Source organism: Rhinatrema bivittatum, chromosome 11, assembly GCF_901001135.1.
Source record: "Rhinatrema bivittatum chromosome 11, aRhiBiv1.1, whole genome shotgun sequence".
Classification (NCBI taxonomy): Eukaryota; Metazoa; Chordata; class Amphibia; order Gymnophiona; family Rhinatrematidae; genus Rhinatrema; species Rhinatrema bivittatum.
The window spans coordinates 82,348,411-82,365,287 of NC_042625.1; the positions used below are offsets into that span (position 1 = coordinate 82,348,411).

Genomic DNA, 16,877 nt, shown 5'->3' on the forward strand with positions numbered 1-16,877 from the left:
TTCCAGGGCTTCCCAAACCTGTCCTGGGTACCCCACAGTCACTCAAGTTTTCAGGATATCCACAATAAATTAGCATGTACTGGAGAGACTCACTACATGCACATTTGTTTCCTGCATATTCATTTGTGGGATCCCCAGAGCAGGTTTGGGAAGCCCTGCTTAGTCTACAATATTGTTTGTGACAACGAAGTGAACCCCAACAGAACTCCATCCATCAGGGCTGGTTAGGCCTGGTGTATTACAGAGATGGTGAGTCTGAGTCTGGAGAGAGAGAGAAGACAGCTGCCACTTCTGTGACATCCACGGCAGGTCAACAAAGGGGCGCATAGTAAGCGCTCTATACAAGGTCCTCTTCTGCCTGGCAAGGGTCTGGAGTTGCCTGAGAATGCCATCTGAAGAATGGGAATGAGAATGTGAGGACAGCGGAATTACAGGAGGAAAAAACAATAAAAAGTAAAAACCACACAAATCAGAAAGTAAAAGTAAGCAAACCCTTCAACTATTCCCAATATCAAGATGGCAAATTATTTGAAGTAAAGATTGGAGAGGAAACAGAAGACATGAGACAAGCAGAAATGAAATCAGTAGCGAGGAAATGAGGGTAAAGATCCATAGGAGAGAAGAGTTCATGGAGGAAGGAGAAGCACAAAGGGAGAACATCTAGGAGGAGTTCTTGTAAACAAAGGCAGGAAAACTGCTCCCAAGTGAGTCAATGACAACAGCCTCCCAGACAAAAGAAAGATAAGCGGAAAACAAGTAAAGACCTTCATTTTCTGCAAAAGCTTCATGACAGACTGAACAGCAAGATATTCAGTAATCTGCTTTGATATTTTTAAGTTTATAAATATGAGATTTTCATTTAGATAAGAATTAGTGCATCAAAACTAGCTTCAGCAGTGCTTTCTGAGCCTGAAATTTAAATATGACACCTCCACCTTCAAATAAAGGAAGTCTTTTATAATGTATTATGGGAGTATGCAGTGTTGGCAACTGAAATGACCACTTTCATTTCATTAGACTTTAAGTTTTGGGGGGGGGAAAAGAGGTACTCCAATAGTGAAAAGGTTCCAAGAAGAGAACATGACCAACAATTACAGAACACTGGGGCAGGCCTGCAGGAATCTCAGAGGAGAACCTATTTATTAGCTGGCAGTGTGGGAGGAGCTATGACAAATGAAAACTCGCACATTTCTTTGGAATGCAGCACATGATTTTTCTTCATGTTGGGCTATTCTGGCAAATCTTTATTTGGTTATGTTGATGGGCCTTTTTATATTATGAAATAGATATTTAATACTACAAGAATTCTAATCTGCACTGCATATTGAGCACCATCCAGGCCTGAGTATCAGAATTCAAGAAAGATGAGAAAAGAGAAACACATTTCATCCACCATGGGACAAAAGAACAAGGATACCAGGAAGTAGGAAAAAAACAGGATAAGGAAAGAAGAAAAATAGAATCAGAAAACGAAAGTAACATTTATGAGAATAAATCACTCCCAATGGGGAAATTGTTTTTTTGCCTCTAATCAAAAATGACTCCACTTTGCAGAGCATTGATGACATCATCTGGCCGCTGCAAGTCAAAAGGCAGCACAAAAGCAGCGACTGTTGTCATCATCAGAGCAGAACAGGCAAGGGACCCAAGATAAAAAAAAAAAAAGTGCTGCCAGAGAGATGGATGAGGATCACAAGCCTTGCTAGCCCAAAAAGAGGTACGGCAGGAAGAGGTTAGAGGAGAGGGGGAAATGGAGGGAGTGCTATGGTGGGAGTCCCTCTCTAGCCAAATGCACATCCACCCCTTCCCCACTGTCACACGCCCCCAACTCTGCAACACTCCCGCCCATCCCATCCCCTCCTGACATCCAGGCCTCACACTTGTTTTGTTTTTAAGTTTGTGGTAAGCTTTTGTATGGCTCTTTTTTTTTAATAAAATTGAATCAACCTAAAATTGTCCCTGGAGGTATTCTTCATACTGCAAAAACACTGACCACCCTCTATTTTTAGCACCTACCAAATACACCTAATTAAGAATAAAAGAATTGTCATATTTCATTTCATTTATTAAAATTTATTAATCGCTTAACACAACAGGATTGTGGCCTAGGCAATTTACAATAGAACATCCATAAAATAATATCAAAAACAAACATCACATACAATAACAGACTCTGATAAAGCATAGAACTGCCAGCATTAGACATTCAAACCTTACATTCAGGCCGATACAGTACAGTGCGCTCTGGCGATATTAAGTCGGAGGTCCCAAAAGTAAAAAATAATTAATTTAAAATAAAAACATTTTCCCTAAGGGAAGTCAGGGGCAATAGGATCAACTGAACCACTTTCTCTGGTGACTCTGTGCCTGGATGCCATGGTGTCCATAGTGTCCAACTATGTGACCACCAGCCAATAGAACATCAAAGGTCAGCGACTGTGTCCCACTATCATACAGAGGGTATGGAGTTCTGGGTTCAGGGAGACCCAGAGATAAAAGGTATGGTTTGAGCTTTTAAAAGCCAACCCCCCCGAAACCAATAGCACCCGCAACATGCAAATGCATGTTGATGGCCCTATTAGTTATTCCCGCGTGATTCAGTAAGTAAAATGTGCAGCCAAGCCGCACATTTTACTTTCAGAAATTAGCGCCTACCCAAAGGTAGGCGCTAATTTCTCCGAGCACCAGGAAAGTGCACAGAAAAGCAGTAAAAACTGCTTTTCTGTGCACCCTCTGACTTAATATCATGGCGATATTAAGTTGGAGGTCCCAAAAGTAAAAATTAATTAAAAATTTAAAAAAAAAAATTTAAATCAGCCCGCGGCTTGAAAACCGGATGCTCAATTTTGCCGGCATCCAGTTTCCGAACCCATGGCTGTCAGCGGGTTTGATAACAGACGCCGGCAAAATTGAGCGTCGGATGTCAAACTCGCTGACAGCCGCTGCTCCTGTCAAAAAAGAGGCGCTAGGGACGCGCTAGTGTCCCTAGCTCCTCTTTTTACCGCGAACCCTCATTTGAAAACTAAATCGCACGCACAGGAGAGTGGCCTATGCGCTCGCCCGCGACTTTTACTGTATCGGCCTGATTAGGAGCATTGAAGGAGGAAGCTTTTTAGAGAAAGCCTAAATTTCTTCAGATTTTCCTGCATATGGACCTCAAAAGGTAAGATGTTCCAAGTAGAGGGAGCAGCTACAGAGAAAGCAGTTTCCCATGTAGACGCGAGATAAGCATGACAGACGGAAGGCACGTCCAGCAAACCACGTTGTGATGATCTTAATTGCTGAGTAGGGTGGTAAATTCTGAGAAGGACATTTGCCCAGGGAGGAGAGTCAGGACTGAGTATTTTATACACAGTCATCACAATTTTGTATCTAATTTGTTCTGAAATTGGTAGTCACATTGAGTCAGATTGAGGATGCATCAAGCCTAGTATCCTGTTTCTAACAGTGGCCAATCCAGGTCACAAGTACTTGGCAAGATGCCAAACAGTAAACAGACCCATGCTATTATCATACAATGATAAGTAGGGTCTATTTCCTAAGACTACTTGGTTAATAACAGTTCATGGAATGCCCCCTAGTCTTTGTATTTTTTGAAAGAGTAAATAATCGATTTACATTTATCTGTTCTATTCCACTCATGATTTTATAGACCTCTATCATATCTCCCTTCAGCCGTCTCTTCTCCAAGCTGAACAGCCCTTTTTTCCTCGGAGGGAAGCTATTGCATCCCTTTATCATTTTGGTCACCCTTCTCTGTACCTTTTCTAATGCAATTATATCTTTTTTTAAGATGCGATGATCAGAACTGCACACAGTACTCCAGGTACAACCTCACCATGGAGTTAATTCAGAGGTATTATGACATTCTACATTTTATTCTCCATTTCTTTCCTACTTAAACATCCCTCCCATCAGAGATGCGCATCTAACAACAACAAGAGAAAGAGCCTTTTCCATTGCCTCCCTTAAATTTTGGAACTCCCTACCTAAAGATCTGAGAACCCAACCCAACCTCAAAACGTTCAAAAAAGACCTAAAAATATTGTTGTTTCGCAAATTCTACACTGACCTTCAAACTTCTGAACATCCTAACTCCCAATCGAACTTTCATCCAAAAACCTCAAAATAACTTCTCTCCAACCAGAACAAACAATCCCTCCTCTTCCCACATAATACTTTCTGGACTTGAAATGTTTAACCTCTGTTTAATATGCACATTGTTATACTTTTTCTACAATTGTTAAGAGAGTTACAATTTAAATTTTGTAAACCGTTATGATGGCTTTACCGAATGACGGTATATAAAACTCAACAAATAAATAAATAAATAAATAAATAATTCCTAACATTGTTTGCTTTCTTGACCATCGCTGCACACCGAGTCAAAGATTTCAAAGTATTGTCCACTGTGATACCCAGATCCTTTTCCTGGGTGGCAACTCTTAAGATTGAGTAATCCTCACTGAACTAACATCATGTAACTTCAGTGTGGATTACTTTTCCCCCATGGACATCACTTTGTACTTGTCCATATTAAATTTCATCTACCATTTGGATGCCCAGTCTTCTAGTCTCACAAGGTCCTCCTGTAATTTTTCATAATTCGCTTGGGATTTTACAACTCATACAATTTTGTGTCTGCAAATTTGAAAAATAAGCACTTAAATTTTCTATTTACAGACATCTATGCCCCGAAGCCCTATACATAAGGTTAAATTATTCTTGCCTGCTAATTTTTTTTCCTTGAGTCCTGCTAGACCAGTCATTGCATATAGGATTTTCCTTCCTCCACAGCTGACAGAGATAGAGTATACACTTCTCTTATGATCTCACTCTTGGCTATAAGGGAGGTATGGGTCAGGTCCAAATTCAGTAGCATATCACCAGAGCAATTGACAATTCCCCCCTTATCATAAATTTAAAAAATCATAGGGCCCACAAGACTGTTCTGAGTGAGCAAGAGGTACAAGTATCGAAAGAAAGAACAATCATCTTTAGGGAGATAAGAAATGTGCTGTATGCTTCATACCCCCCAAATCCTGTGTTCCTAAGTGGATTCTGGACTGGTCTAGCAGAATGCAAGGAAAGAAAATTATCAGGTAATAATAATTTAGCCTCTCTTTTCTTCCTGCTAGATCAGTCATCATGTATGGGAGTTACAAAAGATACTCCTTGCTAGGGTGTGAGGAAGACAGTGCTGCCTTAATTCCTGCCCTTCTGCAGCATCTTCCATTGGCCTGTATGTCCAACTTGTAATTCTTAACGAAACACCACGAGGATGACCAAGCAGCTGCCTTACAAATTTCCTTCAGAGAGGCTGAGGCTGCCTCTGCCCAGGTTGATGCTTGCACCCTTGCAGAATGACCCGGAGTGCTGCCGGAGTCTAGTTACCTGATAGTAAGCAAGCTGATAATTGCTTCCCTAATCCATCTAGATATGGTGGCTTAGAGGCTGCATCCCTGTTAGGGAAACTGCCAAACAAGCCAAATAGCCTGCTTTCCTAAAGACTTTTGTCCCTTTCAAATATCTCAACAAAATCCAATGTATGTCTAATAGGCATAGACTCCTGTCCTCCCCCTGACAGTCCAAACTATTGAAGGCTGGCAGGGATACCACCTGATTTATATGAAATGCTGAGAACACCTTGGACAGGAATGACGGAACTTGTTGAAAGGTGACGGATCCCTGCATGATCGGGCCTACAGCTCTGAGATGCACCTCGCCAAGAAGACTGCCACAAGCAATTAAGCATTCAGTGACACGTCCTTAATAGATGACTGCTTTAACGGCTCAAAGGGCAATTTGACTAATGCCTTTAGCCCCAGATTGAGGTTCTACTAGGGTACTACTGAGCGGAATGGTGGTCTGATGTGTAAGAAAACACCCTACGTCTGGAAGTGCTGCTACTGAAGTGCCTTTAATTCGGCCCCTATAACATGCAACCTGGACCTTCAAGAACCTGAGTGCCAGACCCTTGTCCAGACCAGCTTTCAGGAAATCTAATATTTGCAAGATATCCCCTCTCCAAGAAGAACGAACCTGCTTGGCGCAAAAATTCTCAAACCTTGACATAAGCCAGGAAGATGGAAAACTTCCACACCTTTAACATAATTGAAATTACAGAGGCAGAATTCCCTCTCTTGCACAGGTGCACCCTCTCAAGGGGCAAGCCATTTATTTATTTAGATGTTTTATATACCTTCATTCCAAAATAAGATCACAACGGTTTACAATATTCACATTGGTACTGGACCTTACCAGAGACAACCCTGCTCCTTAGGTAGAGCTTAGCAGGGCTCCATCCAGCAGCCTCATCAGATCTGCATACCAGGGTATTCTTGGCCAATCTAGGGCTAGTAGCTATGATCAAGAATAGATAGTTTTCCATCTTCTTTATTGGCCTTCCTATTAGTGGCCATGGTGGAAAGACATATAGCAGGCTGAGCTTTGGACACAGCCATAAGAGTGCATCTGTCCCCCTGGACCCTGGCTCTGACCTGCGGTTAAAAAATATGTAGGCCTTGGCATTTGCAAGTGTTGCCATTAGGGCTATGCATGGGGGCTCCCAGCGGCTTACTATCCTTTGAAAAGCCTCTGGCTCTAGTATCCATTCTCCTGGGTCCAATCTGTGCCTGCTGAGGTAGTTGGCTTACAGGTTCTTCTTTCCTGTAAAGGCTGCTGAGAAGATGCTTCTCTGCTCTCTCAGGCAGCCAGGCTGCTTCCTGTGCTAATGAGGGGCTGCGGGTGCCCCCTTGTCTGTTGATACAAGTTACTTCTGTGGCAAAATCTGACCAAATACTGCCTTCTCTCTTACTAAGGGAAGGCAGTGCCACAGAACCAACCTAATGGCTCTATTTTCTAACCTGTTTATTGAATAAGACATTTCCTCTCCTGTCCAGTGCCCTTGGGCCAGCTATCCCTGGCAATGAGCACTCCACCCCCTCAGGCTGGCATCTGTTGTGACCACCACCCAGTCAGGGCGTTCCAGGGCTTTTCCTTTCTGGATGTTTAAAGGGTGTGCCCACAAATCCAGGCTATTCCAAATCCCCGAAGGGACCAGGAGCAAGCACTGGTAGCCTTGGGGGGCCAGAAGACCAACTCTATTATGATTAGGGAGAGCATATCAGAAAACATCTAGATGTTTTCCTTAGGGATAGAATATCCTGCACCGAAAAATGAAATATTGTGCTCTGATTTATAATCTAGCATTGCTTGAGACAAAAATTTTAACTACGCATTTCTTTGTACTGTACAGTATTCTCTCTCGTCCCCAGCCCCAAATATTCAGAACAGATAAAAGGCGCTAGATGCAGATCTGTTCTACTGTGCAGCTTGCCCTCATACCATGTCACAGAATTCCTTGAATCTTATGCCAACCCCTTGTGGGGACAATACTATGGGTTGTGCTACTTATCTACTGGGGCGAAATAAGGAAAATAGACCTATGATTTATTGTGTTGTATTATAGCACCTTATCTTTCTCTCTCCCCTTCTTTTGGCTGTTCTGTACATAAACACGTTGCAAGCAATAGTTTTCTTTTTACTCTATTATTTTCTTATATGCATAAATTAACTATCCGTCTCTTACTAGTATAACTTCCTCCATCCTGATACTATATTTTTGCCAGAACACTTTTGCACAACAATACTATTTTATAAAGTAACTTTTTCTACTGATCTCCTGTGTCCGTCTCATCTTCCCTACATGATTTAGGATCGGTTACATGGCCATTACACCAAAGCGCAAGTAATGCCTTTTGGAGAGGCTACCTATGGAACCTACTGATGCCATAAAACCTAGAAGATGAAGGTAGTCCCAAATTCTGGAAGCCTTCTGTCTCTGTGTCTGAAACTTACCAGGCCAGGGCCACACCCACACTCTGGGAGCCAAAATGCTCGTCACGTGTCTACAGTAGACAGAGATTACTGGACTGGACCAGGCACACACTTTCCTTATAGTCCAGAATGTCTCCATCAGCTGTGGAGGAGGGAAATACTAAATGTGATGACTGGTCAGCAGGAAGAAAAGGAATATATTTTATGTTAAAGAAAATTTACATCTGATAAAGAAAAGTATGTTCTGCTTTTGCGTATCAGGGTCCATTATTGTGGAATGCTTTGCTGCACGATATTCATATCAAGGCCAATTATTCAAAATTTAGGAAAGCAATGAAGGCTTGGCTCTTCAACAAAGCACTTAGTTTAGAGCAAATCAATTTGTGACAGTTTGTTGTTACAAAGGGCTTATAACTGGCTGTGACTATTGATGTTTACTATGTCTGATTTTTGTTTGCTGATTAATTATGTTTTGTTTAGACTTTGTTTTAACTGATTTGTTGTACTATCTGTTGATTTATTTTATTGATGTTTATTCTATCTGGTTATGTTTATTGACTGAGCATAAAATAGGGACAGTTAAAAAAAAAAAAAAAAAAAGGCATGTTTCAAAAAATGGGAGACAGATCCAAAGGAAGAGAATAGAAAAGAACATAAGCACTAGCAAGAAAGAATTTGAGAAGAAGCTTGCCACAGAAATAAAAACTATTGTAATAAAATCTCTCTCAAGTATAACAAAAGCAAGAAGCCTGTAAGGGAGTCAGCTGGCCAACTAGATGACCATGGAGAAAAAGGGCACTTGGGAAGAAGGCAGGCCATTGTAGAAAAACTAAATGAGTTCTTTGCTTTGGTCTTTACTGAGGAGGATGATAGGAAGATACCAACAACTGTAACCATCTTTGAAGATGATGACCGAAAGGAACTGAAGTAAATAATAGTCCTGGGGGAATTCCGTGCTACTCCAGAATGCAGAATTTGTGCAGAATTCCCCCTTCCTGCAGAATCCAGGCCACACCGCCGCTCTGAACGCTATCACAGGCAGGAACATGGCAACAATCAATAATGGCTCCATGAGCCTGCCAGAAGAGGAAAGGCTTAATCCTGAGAAGCACGTGGAAAGCAGCATGGCATGGGTCAGACTTGCAAGAGACAGCTCAGCTGCCCGGAGTGTATTCTCCGGGCAGGGAGGACTCCAAAAGAGGTAAGAGAGCAGTCGCAGGGCACAAAGAGAGAGCATGCTCCAGATGTTGGAAGGTAGGCTCCTCATGGGGCTTGGTAAACAAACGTTTGCACTCCAGGTGGTAAAGATTCCCAAGAAGTGTCCAAAATTCAAAACTCTCTCTTCTTTCAGAATGGGCAAGAACTGGTGGTAAAAGAATTCCAAAACACCCAGAACAAAACTCACGCCAAAAAATACTGCCTTCTGGTAGGTCACTTTTGTCCCTGCTTAGTTGAGTAGCAGGCAATAACAGCACCTCTTTTTGGCCTCCTAAGGCAGAGGTGAAAATCTTCCTCAGGCAGGTGCAGACAGCAGGTCAAATTCTTGTTGCAGATTGTTGAAAGATTTAAACTCCGAGCCACTTCCCACCCCTCCAGCCCCGCCCCCAGTTAAGCATATTACCTGAAAGAAATTGTGTTCTCATTTCTATTGAAACTTTGAAAAATATTCAGTCACAAAAAAAGACTGATTCTCAAATGAATAAGAAACATTCTCTGTACAGTCTGATGCTTTCTGCCGAAGGAAATCACTAACAGACCGATACAGTACAGTGCGCTCCAGTGGAGAGTACTGTTAACCGGCATTTGGACGCACGTTTTCAACGTGCTAGCTTTAGCCCTTTTTCAGTAAGGGGTAATAGCGCGTCGAAAAAGTGCATCCAAATCCCCCCCACACCGAGACTAACAGCGCCCACAACATGCAAATGCATGTTGATGGCCCTATTAGTCATTCCCGTGCGATATAGTAAGTAAAATGTGCAACCAAGCCGCACATTTTACTTTAAGAAATTAGCACTTACCCAAAGGTAGGCATTAATTTCTGCCAGCGTCGGGGAAGTGCACAGAAAAGCAGTAAAAACTGCTTTTCTGTGCATCCTCCGACTTAATATCATGGCGATATTAAGTCGGAGGCCCCAAAAGTTAAAAAACAGTTTAAAAAAAGTTAAAAATAAAAAAAAAATTTAAATCAGCCCGTGGCTTGAAAACCGGACGCTCAATTTTGCTGGCGTCCGGTTTCCGAACCCGTGGCTTCAGCCACGGGTTCGGAAACCGGCATCGGTTCTCAAGCCCGCTGACAACCCGTGGCTGTCAGCGGGCTTGAGAACCGATGCCAGCAAAATTGAGCGTCGGCTGTAAAACCCGCTGACAGCCGCCACTCCTGTCCAAAAAGAGGTGCTAGGGACGCGCTAGTGTCCCTAGCGCCTCTTTTTACCACGGGCCCTAATTTAAATATTTTGGTTTACTGAATCTCGCGCACAGGGCATGGGCTCTTGCCCACGAACTTTGTATCGGCCTATATGTGAGAAAAATGTGAAGGCTCTGCATTCTATACTATTATTTAAATAAAAATACTGGATTGTACTGAAATGCTGAATGATAATTTGCAAAAATTATTATTTTGATAAATGTGCAGAATTTAGCAAAATTTTGAAAATGTGTGCACAGAATTTTAATTTTTTGGTGCAGAATTTTCAATTTTTTTTCGCAGAATTCCCCCAGGAGTAAAATAACTTTGAAACTGAAAGATATAATGGATATAATAATATGACAAACTAAAGATTAATGAAATTACCAGACCCAGATGGTATTCATCTCAGAGTTCTAAAAGAACTCAAATATGAAAATAAATGTTCTGGAAAAAGGAGCTATGAGTGAGGTGGTCAAATTCGCAGATGAAAGAAATTATTCAAAGTTTTTAAAACACAAGTAGATTGTGAGGAAATGCAGAAGGACCTTGCCAGATGGGGGAACATCCCAATGGCAGATGAAATTTAATTTGGACAGGAGCAAGGTGAGGTAGATTGTGTAACTATAATTAGCATTATTTTTCGCTATGTTGGGTTCTGTATTAGGAGTCATCACCCAGGAAAAGGATCTTGGATTAGATGCAGACATAGCTCCGTTCATAAATGATGCTGTCTAGCAATCCGGCAGCGTTATTCCCATCATTAAGTGCACTATATTTTTAAAATACTCAAAGATTTTTGTCAATTTACAGTGTTTATAAGAGAAAATGAGTTTAAAGTGGGACATTTATTACTAAGAAGATTGTTTTTCAGGGTTTTTCCAGTTGTGACTGTCCTTGTTTAAACTAAGTACGTTTTTAAAGAGTTTTTTGATTAGGTTGGGATGGCCAACTCCAGTCCTCGAGAGCCACAAACAGGCCAGGTTTTCAGGATATCCACGATGAATATGCATACAATAGAGACGATGTATAGAAATCCATCTCATGCACATTCATCGTGGATATCCTGAAAACCTGGCCTGTTTGCTGCTTTCAAGAATCGGAGTCGGCCAGCCCTGGACAAGGTAATAAAGCCATACAGGCCAATGCAATACCGAAATGCTAAAAACGTGCCACCAAACTGAACGCACTTTTTTTTTAAACATGCGCACAATCTCCTCTCCTGGGCACTCGATACAATACACAAATGAGCCGCCGTGCTAAAAAGGACACACTAGGGATAAATTGTGTGACCCTAGTGCATCCTTGGCTTCGGGCACCCAGGAGAAGAGGTTGTGCTTGGGTTTGGAACATTTTATGAGTGTCTGTTTCCTAACTTGACCGCCGGCAAGACTTTAAAAATTTGTTTTTTTCCTGTTGCTGCTTTCTGTGGTTCCTCCGCCTTAATATCACCATGATATTAAGTCGGAGAAACCACAGAAAAATTGTGTTTTCTGCTTTCCTGTAAACTTTTGGGGCTCCTTAAGACTTAACACCAGCTCCAGGGCTGGCGTTAATTTTTGAGAGCAAAAATGCATTGGATGCACATTTATTTTTTACATAAGGGAGTACTAGCTAATAGCCTCCTCAACATGGCATGTACATGTGATGAGCACTATGAGCTACGCGCTGAGTTGGATGCGTGTATCCCCTTATCGCATAAGGGGTTATGGAAGCGCATCCAACCATGGGTTAACTTGGGCGCTAACTGGAGAGCACAGAATTGCATCAGCTTGTTAGTGAGCTGTGAAGTATAGAGTTGGCGATTGTTTTGGGATAATATGTAATTTCATTCAGCTAATCTGGATTTATTTTCGTTTGTGTTGAACAAAAATAATAATTTACATAAATACAAAGATACAGACATTGCAAAACATAAAATAATAAAACTGTAACACCACTAGTAATATCTCTCTAATGGGGAATTTTAAAAGGCCAGCACATGCAAATCCCAGGAGATACGTGTGTGGCCAGGCTGCGCGCAGAAAGTACATTTTCAGAGCAGCCCGGCCTCGCGCATATCTCCCGGAACACACGGAAGTGGCAAGTTTTTAAAAAGGGACGGGGTCTGGGCAGGGGCCGGCTGGGACAGCCATTAGGCGCTGTCCTGGTGAAGCCTGCGCCGGCAGCTGGCCAGCACAAAGAACATACTCGGCTCAGGAGAGCAGGTAAGTTCAACAACAACAAAAAAAAAAATAGGGTAGGTAGGTCGGTTTTAGAGGTTGGGGAGGAGAGCATTGAAAAGGGAGGAAGGACAGATAGGGAGTTAGAGAAGTTCCCTCCCAGTCCCCTCCTTTGTTGGAGCAGACTGGGAAGGAACTGGGAATGGCCTGATCGTGTCACCTGGCACTGTTACATAAAATACCCTCCCCTTGCGTCAATATAAAATCAGCGAGTCCATATGTGCATGCCGGGAACCGTGCTCACATGGACGCCTGTGTGGTCCTTTTAAATGTTATCCCCGTTTTAGAATAATTAGATGAACCAGAAGAAATATAAGCACTTACACAGCCAGGTCTGCCCGGCAGGCTATTTCAGGGGATCTAGGAGGCCGGATGTTCAGGTAACAGTCATGATGGTATGGGCAACTATTTACATCAGATTGTGATGATATAATTAAATTAGCAGCTAGGTCTGTCTAGCAGCTGCAAGTAAGATAATAATTAGAAATCCAAAAGAAACACAGATGTTCATGTAGCCAAGTGTGTCTGACAAGTTATGCAGGGACCCAAGAGGCAAGGTATTCCAACAATGGCCACACTAGTATTAGTAGCCATTTAGATTACTACAAAGTTTTGTAGACAGATATGGGAAGCAAGGAAGTGCTAGATATGAACTAAGGCCCTAAATTATTAAGGGCTTTCCCCCCTATTCTGTGCTTATGGAAGGGGAAAGCTTAGCAAATTAGGCCCTAATTGAAGGGATTTATATGCTCATCTGCACAAGATGGTATAGCACAAATGAGGAAGGCACAAAAAAAACGTCCTGGATAAGAAGAGCACTTACAAGCAGTCAAACACCATGAATAGCAGCTGGGATATATCTTTGTAGTGTGTACAGGAATCATTGGTCAGAATGGATGAGTCAATTGGTCTTTCTACCATCATCTGCTAGCTATGTTACATAGTAACACCTCACTAGAAATACAACTAATGATCAAACACTGTGCTACATTCTGATTCTAACAAATTAACAAAGAAGTTAAGAAAACCAAATTTATGATTCTCTGTTTATTTATTTATTTATTTATTTTTGGTTTTTTTATATACCGATTATCTTGCATTGGATGCAAATCAAACCGGTTTACAGTAAAACAATTCAACTTGCCTAGTAGCATTACATGGAACAAAGAACATGAAACAATATAATAGTGCTTGCGAGCATTACATAAAAAACGAGGAACAATTAAACATTTAAACCTTTAGAAGCCTTTACTTCCTAGCTACTATAGCTCCCAAGTTCAATCCCCTTGTTATATGTAACTTTGCTTGTTTCGGCCTTCTTGTTTGGTTACTCTGGTTTATCCCCTAGTTCCATGTAAACCGGCCTGATATGAATCCCATTCATGAAGTCCGGTATAGAAATATTTTAAATAAATAAATAAAAATAAAATGATCACCACAGCAACCATAATTTCATAGTCTTTTCAAGCTGTCATTGATAACACCATACCAAACAGGTGAAAAAGTTAGAATTATTTTTGTTCAAAATTACAATGGGCTGTAATTGCTAGTTTGTGATTTGTAGATGTGCATGATGCTGGAAGATTGGTTCAATGATCAATGTCACTGGCGATATTATCAGATGTATAGTACACTGTAAAATATCAGGATTATTATGGAGTGGTCATAAGATCGAATATGAAAATTTTTTTAATGAAATTTGAATTAGGATTTTTTATGTATGTCTCTGGATGTTATTATAGTTTTAAATTAGGAAGTTTGATGTATGCCATTTGATGTTATTCAATGTAAACTGTATTTTTCTGTAATACTGTACCTCTGTGATATTACCTGTATGCTGCAAATATACACCATGTGTACACTTGGGGAGCATGGGTTGGTGTTATACTGTTTGATATTTTTACATCAAATATTCAAAAAAATACAAAACAAAAAAAATAGCCAAATAAGCATTAAAGCCAAAAAAATAAGCAAAACAGCAACATCAAAAAAGAAAAAAAAGCAAGAAAAAAAATTTTAGCCAGGAAAAATTGTTTAACTGATGCTTACATTTTATAAATATATTTTCATGCCTAGAAATTCATCTATGAAACAGTAGCAGTAAAGATGAGTCCTCCTTATGGTTGCCATGGCATTTCTCTCCCAACTTTGAAAAAGACCAAATAGCTATCTCACTATACCACAGCGCGAAAACCTCAACCAACCTTAAATTCTCCAAGCTTTCAACTCTTTTACTCAGGATGACAGCCAGCAATGGTATCAACTTTCATAATTGTAGTGTTACCAACCAAAAAGTAAGATTGGCATATTTATTTCTAGCATTTATAAAACGGGCATGAATGGTAATATGACATCCACTATGGAAACATTCTAAATCTACTAATATTCTTGACAACATGGTATTTTCATGGGGCTATAAATATGTATCAACAACAATAGCACCTCATTAACCATAAAAAAAAATAACACTTTCTTCTTAAAAGTCACAATATTCCAGTAAGCCCATATTAGTAATCTTATTGACTGTCTGTCACCAGACTCATGTCACCAAGAACTGTGATTTTTATGCCAATCCTACAATATCCATAGTAAAGATATTCCTAAATTTGCCAACATGCTCCACATTATATCAATTCTGTAATCTTCAAAAATGCTATTTTTATGTGGCTTTCCTTTTTTTTTTTCTTTGACGAAATAGATATATAAGAACTTTGAAAACTATAACTTCTCAAAAAATAAAATGTCTAAACAAAATGCAACCTGCTAAGGAAGTGAAACTCATTGAAATTCCCCAGCAAGATAAACTAAAAAAAAAAAAAAAAATGCTGAAGATTTCTAAAAAGTAAACAGAAACTGTCATTCAAAGGGTTCTGAGCGATGAGAAGTGTAAAAGTGATTGGGACTAACTCCAGTTAAGGTTAAAGTTCAGAAACGACGGAGCTTTAGGACGAAATGCTATTCGAATGAAAATTAACACAAAAGCACCGGCAACACCACAACAATAATGCCGCAACAGTCAGAAGCAAAACAGAAGGGCATCCATGATTTTCTGCCTGTTTCAAGTGCGAAGCGAATTATCCGTAACAACTCATTCTTGGCGATTTAAATCATAACGTGCCGCATCCGTTGGTCGTGGTTATTCACCCCAATAGCCACCAACCGCCCGCGATCCAGAAGCAGTCTCCCCTCCCCGCAGAACTCATTTTACTGTCATCAGAATGCAAAATGTCCTCAGGTCTACCTCCCACCACAACAGACCCTGACCCAGGATAATGGTAACCCGCCCCCTTCCCCCATTGTTCCGGGCCGCGGTCTCTCTCTTTCTTTCTCCAGCGGAGGGGGGGGAGGGGAGAGGAAGACTGTGTCTTTCCCTCCCCACCCATCGTAGAAGGCCGCGGTCACTCCCCCACCACCACCTCCGGAGCTCGGGTGCATGGAGACTGCGGCCTCCCGCTCTCCTCGCCGCCTCACGACCGTGCGTTCGACCGCTATTCCCTCCCTCTCCCCCAGGGTATTACCGGGCCTCTTCTCCTCTCGCTTTCTCCTTTCCCCGTACCTGGCAGAAACTCCGGCAGTAGCTCCGGGACGAGCTCTCGGACACCTCGCTCTTCCGCAGCTCGCTCTCCAGCTCCCGCAGCGTGCACTGCAGGCCCGGAGCCAGTGCCATCTCCCCGCGCTCGGCAGCACAGTCCCCCTCCCCGTCCGCCATCTTCCCTCTCCCAAACAGCGCGTAGGCAACCGCCTCACGTGACCCGACGCGCTCCGCGCGACCCACCGCAGGTTACCCGCGGCCACCGCTGATGACGTCAGGCAGCTGGTTGGGAGACGGAGGGGGGAGGGTAGGGCGAAGTCCACGAACGTGGTTAGTAACGGAACCGGATCTGAGGCGCTAACGATGGCACAGAAGACAGAACCAGGCCCGGTCGGTGCTGGACGCCGAGGACAGGTATTACTTCCTGGTCACTGTGAGGTGAGGACACTCATCCTGCTTTTCCAGTTCGTTGGCCAGCGCGGGGGCGGGACTGTGATGGGAGTTAGAAAGGCGACTGGGGCTTACGGTGACCGGTTAGCCCTTACAGATTTTAGACTCATTTTGGTGGAGGGCAGGGTCGGGTCGCACATACTCTTCTTCAATCTCCTCTCCCCCCTCCAATATCTTAATACTCAGTCTGTACCGCTTAATGAAACAGTTTTCCAATCTTTCTCTAGTGTAATTTTTTACCTTAAAATCATTTTTTACTCAGTCTTTGTCTGTCTCTATTCCTTTATTTTGTTTTTCTCATTTTTTTTTATCTTTTTTCCTTCAGCAGCAAATACTTTAATACTATCTCTTCCCTTTTTTTTCTGTCCCCTTCCTTTTTTCCCTCCTCGTCTTTCTTGCCTCATATTCCAGTTTTTCCAACCTGCTGTCT

The 16,877-nt window shown here is 41.9% G+C and overlaps 1 protein-coding gene across 1 annotated transcript in view; it reads right to left on the minus strand.

The window, feature by feature from the left end:
* RLF (rearranged L-myc fusion) overlaps positions 1-16,207 on the minus strand; it is a 66,462-nt gene extending 50,255 nt beyond the window's left edge. Inside the window, exon 1 of the mRNA XM_029619231.1 lies at positions 16,022-16,207. Within this exon, the coding sequence (XP_029475091.1) occupies positions 16,022-16,174 (153 nt within the window). The 5' untranslated portion in view covers positions 16,175-16,207. The remainder of the gene's footprint in view (positions 1-16,021) is intronic.
* Between the last annotated feature and the right edge of the window lie 670 nt (positions 16,208-16,877).